At 36.9% G+C, this 13,692-nt stretch overlaps 1 protein-coding gene across 1 annotated transcript; it reads right to left on the bottom strand.

The window, feature by feature from the left end:
• Positions 1-8,909: 8,909 nt before the first annotated feature.
• On the bottom strand, positions 8,910-11,912 carry LOC111811519 (NAC domain-containing protein 30-like). The gene is made up of 4 exons (XM_023698414.1): positions 11,872-11,912; positions 10,295-10,470; positions 9,452-9,723; positions 8,910-9,356 (listed from the first exon to the last, which is right to left on the bottom strand). The coding sequence occupies exons 2-4, from the start codon at positions 10,455-10,457 to the stop codon at positions 8,910-8,912; spliced, it is 882 nt and encodes a 293-aa protein (XP_023554182.1). The 5' UTR covers positions 10,458-10,470; positions 11,872-11,912.
• Positions 11,913-13,692: the final 1,780 nt, after the last annotated feature.

Below are 13,692 nucleotides of genomic sequence, written 5' to 3'. Positions count from 1 at the left end.
AGGCACCCCTATACGGATGACAACATCACGGTGACAACCATGGGACCAAAGGTAGAATATATGCATTCATGTCATTTTTCTTTTGTAGATCATGGCAAATATTTTACTTTCTTTGTTTTATTCAATTCCGTGTTTATTGCAAAATTGTTTAATGACTTTAGTATGAACGTGTAAGTGCATGGCCTCATTATGAAATGTTTTAAATGAATTTCTCGCACATTGTAGATACGTCATGTATGTAATGGCGACCTTGATTTTAATAGGAAATTTGGGTCACCTAGACACCCTAGGAACCTAGTAGACCTTTTGTCACCTACGAATGACTAAGGTAGCTCTTCCTGCCTTAATAGTGTTATCAGCCACCTAGATTGGATCCAATTGTGCCCCCTGCGTCAAGTAGTAGGTCTACAAGAGTGGTACCATTGACAATGACTAAGGTAGCTCTTCTTGCCTTAATAGCGTTATCAGCAACCTAGATTGGATCCAATTGTGCCCCCTGTGTCAAGTAGTAGGTCTACAAGAGTGGTACCATTGACAATGACTAAGGTAGCTCTTCTTGCCTTAATAGCGTTATCAGCAACCTAGATTGGATCCAATTGTGCCCCCTGTGTCAAGTAGTAGGTCTACAAGAGTGGTACCATTGAGCTAGACCTAGGTCGGATAGTGTAGAGCGTCCGTCACCTTATCAAATTTATATGATACAATAATAATAATAATAATAACATTATTATTATTATTATTATGTGAAATTTATACTTTATAGTAATTATCTCCATGTAAATTAATTAAATACATTTAAAAACAGGATCATTACAACAATATTTATACTTTATAATTTTATGCTAACAAGGTGCACTTTCCTTTTCATTGCCGTAATTGTCGAAACTCTGAAGTTTAGCATGCTTGACTTGAAGTATTTTCAGGTGGATAATCTTCTAGGAAGGATGTAAGTGAAGACAAATTAGGTTAAAATGACTCGTATTAGTTTATGAAGATAGTCTTCACACTTGGAGTGTTCAAGTTATAAGCAACTGGCAACGTACGCACGCATGGACTCACTAAGCGAGCGTACACGTACCCTCTTGGGCCTATCCTTCAGCTAGTGCACACTCACTCTTAGACTATCTTCTATAAAAAAGTAGGTTAAAATGACTCGTGTTAGTTTATGAAGATAGTCGTCACTCTTAGAGTGTTTAAGTTACAGGAAACGGACAACGTACGCACACATGAACTGACCAAGCGAACGTATACGTACCCCTTGCGCCTATCCTTCAGCTAGCACATGCTCACTCTTAGACTATCTTTTGTAACAAAGTAGGTTAAAATGACTCGTGTTATTTTATAAAGATAGTCTTCACTCTTAGAGTGTTCAAGTTACAAGCAACGAGCAACGTACGCGCACATGGACCCACCAAGCAAGCTTATACGTACCCCTTGGGCCTGTCCTTCAGCTAGCACACACTCACTCTTAGACTATCTTCAGTGACAAACTAGGTTAAAATGACTTGTGTTAGATTATGAAGATAGTCTTCACTCTTAGAGTGTTCAAGTTACAAGCAACAGCAACGTATGCGTGCATAGACCCACCAAGCAAGCGTATAGGTACCCCCTTGGGTCTATCCTTCAGCTAGTGCACGCTCACTCTTAGACTATCTTTTGTAACAAAGTAGGTTAAAATGACTCGTGTTAGTTTATGAAGATAGTCTTCACTCTTAGAGTGTTTAAGTTACAAGCAACGGGCAACGTACGCGCGCATGGACCCACCAAGCGAGCGTATATGTACCTCTTGGGCCTATCCTTCAGCTAGCGCACACTCACTCTTAGACTATCTTCGATGACAAAGTAGGTTGAAATGACTCGTGTTAATTTATGAAGATAGTCGTCACTTTTAGAGTGTTTAAGTAATAGGAAACCGACAACGTACGCTCGCATGAACCAACCAAACGAACGTATACGTACCCCTTTGGCCTATCCTTCCGCTAGCACACGCTCACTCTTAGACTATCTTCTGTAACAAAGTAGGTTAAAATGACTCGTGTTAGTTTATGAAGATAGTCTTCACTCTTAGAGTGTTTAAGTCATAAGCAACGGGCAACGTACGCGCGCATGGACCCACCACGCGAGCGTATACGTATCTGTTAGTGAAATAGTGAGTGATTGAATAGTTGATGAGAAGATTGAATTATGAAGAGCAAGAATGCTCTCTATATATATACCTAGAATACAAAAAGATATTCAGAAAATCTACCTAAAAATCTGGTAACAACCTAGTAAACAAATCAAATCAAAATAAAATCTAATCAAATCAAAACTAAATCGACTCCTAACTATAGGAAGATTTAATCAAATACAACAATTTAAACAAACACGTAATCTTTAACACTCCTCCATGCTGCAAACTCCAAGTTTTTTTCTGAAATCTTCAAACTTGCTAAGTGGTAGAGGTTTGGTAAGGACATCTGCAATTTGATCTTCAGATTTGCAATAGCAAAGAGTCACATCACCAGTCTTTTGAACTTTTCGAACAAAGAATAACTTGATGTTGAAATGCTTAGTTTTTCCGTGAAAAACTGAATTATTGGAGATTGCAATAACAGCTTGGTTATGAACTAGTATCTTAGTGTTGTGTTTTTGCTCCAAGTTTAGATCCACGAGAATTTTCCTTAACCAGAGAGTTGATTAACTGCAGCTGTTGCAACTATAAATTCTGCCTCAGCAGTGGATTAAGCTACAGTTTCTTGCTTTCTTGAGTACCAAGAGAACATGCCTAATCCGAGGCAAAAACAGTAACAGATGTATTCTTCATGTCATCGATTGAGTCACCCCAATCACTGTCAGAGAAACCAATTAGCTTCATTTCCTTGTGCTTTGATGTATCTGATAACTCTCTTTGCAGCTTTCATGTGAGTCTCATTGGGACAATGCATAAATCTGGAGAGAATACTTACAGCATTTACGATATTAGGTCTAGTTGTTGTTAAGTACATAAGGCAACCTACCAAGCTCCGTAACTCAGCTTCAATAACTTTGGCAGAACCATCATTGCTTTGCAATCCTCCATCTGAAATTTTTTAAGTATCTCCTTTGCATACTTTCTTTGACAAATGAACACTTCATCTTGGGTTTGCTGGATCTCAATGCCAAGGAAATATGACATCAGGCCAAGGTCCGTCATTTCGAAGATCTTTTTCATTTCCAGTTTGAACTTGTTAATTTGCTTAAGATTGCTCCCTATAATTAATAAGTCATCTACATAAAGAAAAATGACTAAAGTATTTGTACCATCATGCTTGACATACAATGCTTGACATACAATGTGAGTTCAGATTGACTTTTCTGAAAGCCAAGACCAACCAAATGATCATCAATTTTACTGTACCATGCTCGCGAAGCCTGTTTAAGATCGTATAGAGCCCTTCTCAGCAAGTAGACTTTATCTTCATTGCCTCTGCTCACAAAACCTTCAGGTTGCTCGACAAAAATTTCTTCTTGCAAGACTCCATTTAAGAAGGCAGATTTAACATCTAACTAGAATACTTTCCAACTCTTTTGAGCAGCAAGAGCAAGCAACAATTTTACTGTATCAAGCCTGGCAACAGGTGCAAATGTTTCTGAATAGTCAACTCCAAAAACTTGCGCATATCCCTTCACAATAAGTCTTACTTTGTATTTGTTAACTGAACCATCCGGATTTAGCTTTGTCCTGAATACCCATCTTACTCCAATTATCTTTCTGTTTAGAGGTCGATCAACCAACTCCCATGTTTTATTTTTCTCGATTATCGAAAGCTCCTCTTGCATTGCAGCCATCCAATGTTGACTGTTTTTTGCATCATGGAACCCTGCAGGCTCACAAATAGCTACATTACACCTTTGATAAATATCAGATAGTAACCTTGTACCTCTCACAGGTGCATCATCAACCAAATCATCTTGTTGTTCATCTTCAGACTCGTCTAACATGCTACCAAAGGTTAAATTGTTTGGTGCATTAGAAATCTGATTCACCTTCGTCAGTTCTTCCCAATTTCATTGCTCATTTTCAGCAAAATGAACATCTCGGCTCACAATAACCCGGCTAGTGCGGTTGAAAAACTCTGTAAGCTTTTGATATAGTGTTATACCCANGCGCATATCCCTTCACAATAAGTCTTACTTTGTATTTGTTAACTGAACCATCCGGATTTAGCTTTGTCCTGAATACCCATCTTACTCCAATTATCTTTCTGTTTAGAGGTCGATCAACCAACTCCCATGTTTTATTTTTCTCGATTATCGAAAGCTCCTCTTGCATTGCAGCCATCCAATGTTGACTGTTTTTTGCATCATGGAACCCTGCAGGCTCACAAATAGCTACATTACACCTTTGATAAATATCAGATAGTAACCTTGTACCTCTCACAGGTGCATCATCAACCAAATCATCTTGTTGTTCATCTTCAGACTCGTCTAACATGCTACCAAAGGTTAAATTGTTTGGTGCATTAGAAATCTGATTCACCTTCGTCAGTTCTTCCCAATTTCATTGCTCATTTTCAGCAAAATGAACATCTCGGCTCACAATAACCCGGCTAGTGCGGTTGAAAAACTCTGTAAGCTTTTGATATAGTGTTATACCCAACAAAGATGCGAGCTTCTGCCTTTTTGTCAAGCTTATCACGCTTGACCTGTGGAGTGTAAGTGAAACAAAGACACCCAAATACTTTAAGGAACTTTGAAGAAGGTTTGTAACCATACCAAGCTTCAAATGGTGTCAGGTNTATTTTTCTCGATTATCGAAAGCTCCTCTTGCATTGCAGCCATCCAATGTTGACTGTTTTTTGCATCATGGAACCCTGCAGGCTCACAAATAGCTACATTACACCTTTGATAAATATCAGATAGTAACCTTGTACCTCTCACAGGTGCATCATCAACCAAATCATCTTGTTGTTCATCTTCAGACTCGTCTAACATGCTACCAAAGGTTAAATTGTTTGGTGCATTAGAAATCTGATTCACCTTCGTCAGTTCTTCCCAATTTCATTGCTCATTTTCAGCAAAATGAACATCTCGGCTCACAATAACCCGGCTAGTGCGGTTGAAAAACTCTGTAAGCTTTTGATATAGTGTTATACCCAACAAAGATGCGAGCTTCTGCCTTTTTGTCAAGCTTATCACGCTTGACCTGTGGAGTGTAAGTGAAACAAAGACACCCAAATACTTTAAGGAACTTTGAAGAAGGTTTGTAACCATACCAAGCTTCAAATGGTGTCAGGTCCTTCACAGCTTTTGTTGAAATTCGATTTTGCAAGTACATAGCAGTGTTTGCTGCTTCTCCCCAAAAACGTTTGGAAGATCCTTCTCATGAAGCATGCATCTCGTCATCTCCATTATGAATCTATTCCTTCTTTCACTGATGCCATTCTGTTGAGGAGTGTATGGTGCTATCAACTGATGTTCAATTCCAGCCTCTTCACAAAACCTGTTAAAAGTTTCTAAAGTGTACTTCTTGCCATTATCTGATCTTACAGTCTGAGCATGCACTTTCATTCTCAACTCTGGTTTTGAATTTCCAAAATACACCCGCAACTTCTGACTTTTGCTTCAAAAAGAAGATCCAACACATTCTTGTTAGATCATCAATAAAAATAATGTAATAAAGATTACCATTTAATAATGGTGTTCGCTGAGGACCACAAAGATCAGTATGAACCAGTTGTAGTTTTTTCGAGGCTCTCCATGCCACAGCAAGGAGGCATGTCATCATCAATGTCAGCGAGTCCTTCTACCAGCTTCTTTGACTGCATCTGAAGCAAACCTCGATGATGAAAGTGCCCAAGTCTTTTGTGCCAAATCTCAGTGGCACTATCTCTGGATATAAAGGCCATCTGCTCTTTCTCCATCGGATTTAGAGCAAAGCTTTTTGGATCTTAGGTACTCTAAGTACATCAATTATAGTAAATTAGCTAGCATGTTCAAAAGCATTAAAACTCAATGAGTTTGAATACTAACCTTTTGTCGCTCAAGTTTCTTCTTCCTCACTAACCGGTTTCGCACCACCACTAGTGTCTTCTCCACTATTCTCCGGCTTTAGAACGGGATTGTGGAATCCAATGAGTGACTAAACTTGGGAGGGATTTAGTATATATGAAGAGAGAGTTTGTGAGAGATTTTTCTCAAGGTTTTTCACCAGCAAGCCCTTCCATGTACCATGATCACTCTATTTATAGAATCATGTTTGCATGTTCATGCAAATTTGAGATCACCAAATTTTGACACTCAAAATTTCACTCAAATGTTTGGGGTTATGTGGCAAGCATGTAAGTTTGAGTTCACCAAATTTTGACACTCAAAATTCCACTAAATTTTGTGGGGTTTATTTGGCAAGCATGCAAGTTTGGTTAAACCAAATTTTAACACCTCAAAATTCCACTAACTCAAACATTGATTTTTCTATTAAATGAAGTCAACATTTTGAGTTCTTCAACATAATTAATTTCAAATTAAAGTAATATTAAAGGATTAATTAAACTATTTAATTAATATTTAATATTAATTCAAATGCCAATTCCAATCAATTTCGACACATATTTGATTAAGATATTTAAATCTTATTTAAATATCTCAGATTCTCTCTTTTTGTTTAATTCGTAAATAAAACAAAAATGCGGTTAAATATATCGTATATATGTAGCGCATATTCCCTAATTTGAATTCGAACACTTCNTTCGCACCACCACTAGTGTCTTCTCCACTATTCTCCGGCTTTAGAACGGGATTGTGGAATCCAATGAGTGACTAAACTTGGGAGGGATTTAGTATATATGAAGAGAGAGTTTGTGAGAGATTTTTCTCAAGGTTTTTCACCAGCAAGCCCTTCCATGTACCATGATCACTCTATTTATAGAATCATGTTTGCATGTTCATGCAAATTTGAGATCACCAAATTTTGACACTCAAAATTTCACTCAAATGTTTGGGGTTATGTGGCAAGCATGTAAGTTTGAGTTCACCAAATTTTGACACTCAAAATTCCACTAAATTTTGTGGGGTTTATTTGGCAAGCATGCAAGTTTGGTTAAACCAAATTTTAACACCTCAAAATTCCACTAACTCAAACATTGATTTTTCTATTAAATGAAGTCAACATTTTGAGTTCTTCAACATAATTAATTTCAAATTAAAGTAATATTAAAGGATTAATTAANTTCTGATAATTGGCAGATGGATCTCCATTCGTCATTTGGTTTTTGAAAATTTTCTTGTTTTTATACCTGCTGCTGTCTTGATGCTTGACATGTAAGGCACCTTCAATCACCCCTTCTTGCCTCGTAGACCTCCTTTGCTCTTATGCTTGTAAAGCATTCAAGAGCTGTGTAAGAGAAATCTTTGACAAGTCTTTGGTGTTCTCGAGAGTAGTAATGGTGGCTTCAAACTTCTCTGGAACAGTGACTAGCAGCTTTTCAACGATCCTAGAATCATTTAATACAGAACCAAGCAATCTCACCTTGTTAGCAATGCTGAGAAGTCTGTCAGAGTACTCTTTCACCGATTCAGACTCCTTCATCTTCTGCAACTCGAAATCCCTAATCAAATTCAGAACTTTCATTCCACGAATCCTCTTATCTCCTTCATATTCAGCCTTGAGATAATCCCAGATTTCCTTTGCTGTTTTGGGGAACATTATTTGTATGAAGATCATTTTAGATACAACGGTAAATAGGCAAGCTTTCGCCTTTGATTTCCTTGTCTTCTTTTCCTTCTGTAATTTGATTTGTGCTACAGTAGGATTTGCTAGAAGCGGAGGGACCTCGTAATCCTCTTGTATTGGTTCCCAAAGATCCAAGGCCTCCAAATAAGTCTCCATACGAACTGCCTACATTTGAAAATTGTCTCCATCGAAGACGGGTGGTGCAACAGCTGAAAAACTAGATTCGCCTCCCATTTTGATCTCACAAATCCCTTAAGAAGATAGCTCTGATATCAATTGTTAGTGAAATAGTGAATGATTGAATAGTTGATGAGAAGATTGAATTATGAAGAGCAAGAATTCTGTGTATATATATATATATATATATATACGTAGAATACAAAAAGATATTCAGAAAATCTACCTAAAAATCTGTAGAAAATCTACCTAAAAATCTGTAGAAAATCTGGTAACAAACCGGTAAACAAATCAAATCAAAATAAAATCTAATCAAATCAAAACTAAATCAAACCAAAACTAAATCGACTCCTAACTATAGGAAGATTTAATCAAATACAACAATCTAAACAAACAAGTAATCTTTAACATACGCGCGCATGGACCCACCACGCGAGCGTATACGTATCCCTTGGGCATATCCTTCAGCTAGCACACGCTCACTCTTAAACTATCTTCTGTAACAAAGTATGTTAAAATGACTCGTGTTAGTTTATGAAGATAGTCTTCACTCTTGGAGTGTTTAAGTCACAAGTAACGGGCAACGTACGCGCGCATGGACCCACCACGCGAGCGTATACGTAGCCCTTGGGCCTATCCTTCAGCTATCACACTCTCACTCTTAGTCTATCTTCTATGAAAAAATTGCTTAAAATGACTTGTATTAGTTTATAGTTCAAAAACAAACTAAAATCGAAGCGGGTTGACCGATAACAACAATGTAAAAAGAGGGATACACGAATAAACACAAATAAACTTCTTATTCTTAAGAAAACCAACTTGATTGGATCACTACATGCAAATGAAAATTAATTTATCTACATGCAGTGATACATTTACAATTCAAAACAACTTTCTCATAAACCCTAATCAATCACATATCTGTTTCAATAAAGAAAGACCATTCACTTTGTATCTGATCTCTCTCTTTATACTTACAAAAAAAAAAAAAAAAAAAAAAAAAAAAAAAAAAAAAAAAAAAAAAAAANCCTTTTAGTGTTCATATATCATTACAAAAGTCAACAAAAGTTTCGGGTAAATTAGGGTAAGAAGAACACGACGTTTCCACAATTTGCGACGAACAGAGTATGTCGTCCAAATTAACGTTCCATTCGAGGCACGGGTCGTCGTGATTGTTATTGTTATTTCTCTTAGTCTCGTTAGTCTCAAAGTTCGTTGAGAGCGTCGGGCTCTCGAGACTCGGTAATTGGACGAGTTGGTAATTTTGTTGTTGTTGTTGTAGTAGTTGAAGATGATAATTTGGGAGTTGGTCTGAGGAGTTGACCATGTGGGTTGGAATCATGGCATCTGAAAATGTACTATTGTTGTTGTTGTTTTTGAGATCATAATATAAGGCTTGATGTTGATAGCTATTCCAAGCTCCAATGGCTTGGTTTTGAGTAGGGCTTGGCTTTTTGAAGGCTCTACAAACCACCCAACCTTCTTCCTGTATCGAACAAAAATCTCGAGTTATATACATCTAACAATCGTGTCGTTAACGTTGAAAATCTTGTTGCATCGACACAAATTGTAGAAACTTACCTGAACAGGAGCAAGTTCGGAGGTTTGGTGACGATATTCATGCATAATCCAGTCAGTTTTTCTACCATTTGGAGCTCGACCTTTATAAAACACCAATGTCTTTCTCATCCCAATCACTCTATTCTTTGACAAAACCGCCTTATCCCTCCCTGTGGCCTTCCAAAATCCCGCACTTGTAGCTCGGTTCGTTCGAGTTCCCGTTGGGTATTTTCGGTCTTTGTGACTAAAGAAATACCACTCCTTTTGCTCTTCGTATCCAAATTTACAATTAGCTGCACGATTATAAACGTAAAAGTGAGTTTGACGTGACTTCTGAAAAAAGGGTTATCAATCTTTTAAGTCAAACGTATTTTTAAGGGTAGGTGACGAATGTAACAGCCCAAGCCCACCGCTAACCGATATTGTTATCTTTCGACTTTCCCTTTCAGGCTTTCCCTCAAAGTTTTTAAAAACACGTTTGCTAGGGAGAGGTTTCCACACCCTTATAAAGAATGTTTCATTCTCCTCCCTAACCGATATGGGATCTCACAGAAAACTCATCAGAAAATCGCAAAGAAACAAGCGTAATTTCGAAAAAAACATAAAACCCAAAACAAAATAGCTATCAAACACCGCCTCGAACGGATTACCCGCGAAGTGGATTCGATAAAGTAGTATGAAAACAAACCAAAAAAACTCAAAGCTTTCAAATGGATCAAAGTGAAAAAGTGGAGGCTAGTGTTCATAGGGGTAATGAGAAAGTCCAAGTAGGGGAAATGAATTGTGTTTAGAAAATGCATTAAAACATGGATTTGAAGCTAACTATCCACTAAAAACTTGACTAAGTATTGTAAATTGAATCACCTTGAATGTCCCATGGCTCCATTTTGTAAAGATCAATATCCATTATGACATCTAAGTCAATCTTTTGTGAGTTGATCTTCCTTTTAAGGTAATACCCAACAAGTTCTTCCTCGGTTGGATGAAATCTAAAGCCTGGTGGCACACATGACTCCAAGATCTCCATTGATGGCGTTCTTCTGCATAGATATATATAGAAATCAGCCATTAAAATCAAAACCCTAAAGGTTTGGAGTATGATACTCGTGATAAAGTTTTGAATTTGGGAATTTATTGACGTGGTTCATGTTAGGAATCACGACTCTCCAGCCTCCCCTTAATCGAGAATCGACTTCTTCTCTTGAGTCATCGAACAAAGTACATCCTTTGATCGATACTTGAGAATTCTATTGACATGACTAAAGTAGGGGCATAGCTCTGATATCATGTTAGGAATCACGACTCTCCACAATGGTATGATATTGTCCACTTTGAGCAAAAGTCTCGTGACTTTGTTTTGGGCTTCCCTAGTGGGCTTCATACCAATGAAGATGTATCCCTTGCTTATAAACCCATGATCAATCCTTAAATTAGCGATGTGGGACTTCATCCCATTAATTCTCAACGGTTCAGTATAATGGGAGACAATAATGAGTAAAACCCACAAAAAAAAAACATGAAAAAAGAGAGAATATTTGGTTTTTTAACTGTTTTGAGACAAGAATCTTAATTTTGGGATGTTTTTGAGCTGCATGAAGTGAAGCTACTGTTTTTTTTATTAAAAAAATGACAAAAGTTGGCCGAAAAGCTTGACTTTTGCTGTCATAAAGCATGTTACATTTCTTTGAGTGCAGTTCACTCTCTTTTCTCTCTCTCTCTCTCTTGTGGTTTACAGACATTTTCACACTACAACCACCTTTTCTCTCTCCTCTCTAGATCACACGTGAGCTCGTGTTCACTAGGTTAACTCTTCGGACCAAACCAAAGTAAATTCAACTCAAATTCTCGAGCGATTACTTGAAAGGTCGAAATAATGCAATTAACAGTGATATGAATGAACCAGGACTTCATTCGAAAAAGAACGATCCTGAGGATAAGATGACTAAAAAATACTACTTATACCAACAATGTGTTCCTTCTTTCTCATTGCCTCAATCATACGAACTCTAAAGTTAAGCTTCTTTTGTTCAGAATAATTCTATATTGGTGACGTTTTGTTAACTTTCCTAGGATGCAAGAGAATGTCCGGACATACAAGTACCAAATTCCGGACATGGAACGTAATATCAACAATGCAACCGACGTTTCATTCGACACTTTCGATGTACAATAGAGAAACTCAGATAAACTTCGATCAACCTGCACCAAACCCTAATTGTTGAACTGACGTTTCGTTTGACACTTTAGATGTATAATCGAGAAAATCATACAAAATTTGATCAACCTACACGAAACCCTAATTGAACGAGGCAAATCCAATAGTTTTTCTTCACTCGACCCGTGAATCTAAACGTACCCATGAACTAAAACGCTCGTACGAGAAAGAACAAACGAAAAGGTAAAGAAATGAGACGAAAAAGAAGATTCATACATAAACTCACAGAGAAATCAGGTGCTTTTGTGATGTCTTCAAGTTAGCTTTGGATTGAGAAAATGGGAAGAACTTAAGAACAAAGGATGAAATATAGAGTATATATATATACATATACATACATATATATATATATATATATATATATATATATATAGAAATAAAAATAAAAAATAAAAAATAAAGAAAAAAGGGTATTGATTGCGCGTGGGGTGGCAGATGAATAGAAAGGTTTGTTTGGACGGCGTGAAACCATTGTTTTCACGCCACCTCCCCTCTCCTCTTACTCGCACCGCAATTTTGTCTTTCAAGCCTTTGTTTTTATTTATTTATTTATTTATTTATTTATTTTATGTTGCAAACCTTAGGAAATTAGGTCAACATTTTTGGAGAAATCTATGATGTTCTTTCAACTTGTTCTAGTGGATTTCTTTTTGTTTTGTTTTTTACTTGTGTTAAATGTGTCATGTCGTGGAAAAATGGTTTGAGGGTCGGTTTAGATCGTTGTAATATTGGATATATTGAATGGTTATTGATGAATGTGCCTGTGAATTTAGAATATGCAATATTGCGTGTTATGTAATGGTGGCTATAAGTTGTATAAAATTTTCAAATTCTGCATTTAGAGCTCGGGTGTTTAGCTCACTGTAGATAGGTTGGAGGGAATGGGAGCTCGAACCATTGGTGAGAGCTTAAGCGGCTACAAAATTGTATATCTTTGCACAAATTGTCAAGCTCGTGAGGAGTAAATATTTGTTTTCATTATATAGGAGTTGCTAATTTTTGTGCAAATCGAGGGGAATGGGTTTATGGTCTGGTTTTCTTGCAAACTGGGGGGAGACTGAGCCATTGGTGAGAGCTTAAACTGCTATGAAAACTGCGTGTTTATGTAAATTTTTAAGCTCGTGAGAAGTAAATATTTATTTTCTTCATATGGGGTTGCTAAGTTTCGTGCAAATAGGGGGGAACGGGAGCCCGAACCATTGGTGAGAGTTTAAACGGCTACGAAAATTGCATATCTTTAAATAAATTGTCAAACTCGTGAGAAGTAAACATTTATTTTTTTTACGGGAGTTGCTAAGTTTCGTGCAAATCCGGGAGAATGGGAGCCTGAACCATTGGTGAGAACGTAAACTGTTGCGAAAATTACTTATCCCTATATAAATTTTGAAGCTCGTGAGAAGTAAATATTTATTTTCTTCCTGCACGAGTTGCTAATTTTCGTATAAATTGGGGGGAATAGGTCAATGTTTTGGGTTTCTTGCAAACAGGGGGGAATGGAAACCCGAACCATTGGTGAGAGCTTAAACTACTACGGAAATTACCTATACCAATATAAATGTTCAAGGTCGTGAGAAATAAATATTTATTTTTGTTAATTTTTGTGCTAATATTAATTACTTAAACTTTGTCAAAATGTGAAAAAATAAAAAATAAAAAATGATTTTAGAATTAAACGACCAATAATAAAACAGTTGAGAGCATAAAGAACTGTCTGTTCTAGAAAAGGTCGCTTTCTGTCACTCCTATAATCCAGCTTTGGTTGTCTCCTTAGGTCAGCCGCCCTTTGCCATTTGTCACCAACCACTTTTCGCCACGTGTCATTCCATGTCAGACTTTCCAGCTTGTCCTTATGCAATTGCTAATCATTTGTGTCCCCCCACATTTGATTTAACATCTCTCATTCCTTTTTTTTTCTCTTTCATACATAAATTGTTTTCATTACTTATTAATTACTCTAATTATGTTGTAATCTAGTTTTTTTTTTTTCTTTTAATTTCATAAAATTGGTGTAGCACGGTGTACCTAAGATTTAATGGTCTTAGGAAGA

Source organism: Cucurbita pepo, chromosome LG01, assembly GCF_002806865.2.
Source record: "Cucurbita pepo subsp. pepo cultivar mu-cu-16 chromosome LG01, ASM280686v2, whole genome shotgun sequence".
Classification (NCBI taxonomy): Eukaryota; Viridiplantae; Streptophyta; class Magnoliopsida; order Cucurbitales; family Cucurbitaceae; genus Cucurbita; species Cucurbita pepo.
The sequence above is the reverse complement of the archived record's forward strand: the minus strand, read 5'-3'. Positions and strand labels throughout refer to the sequence as shown.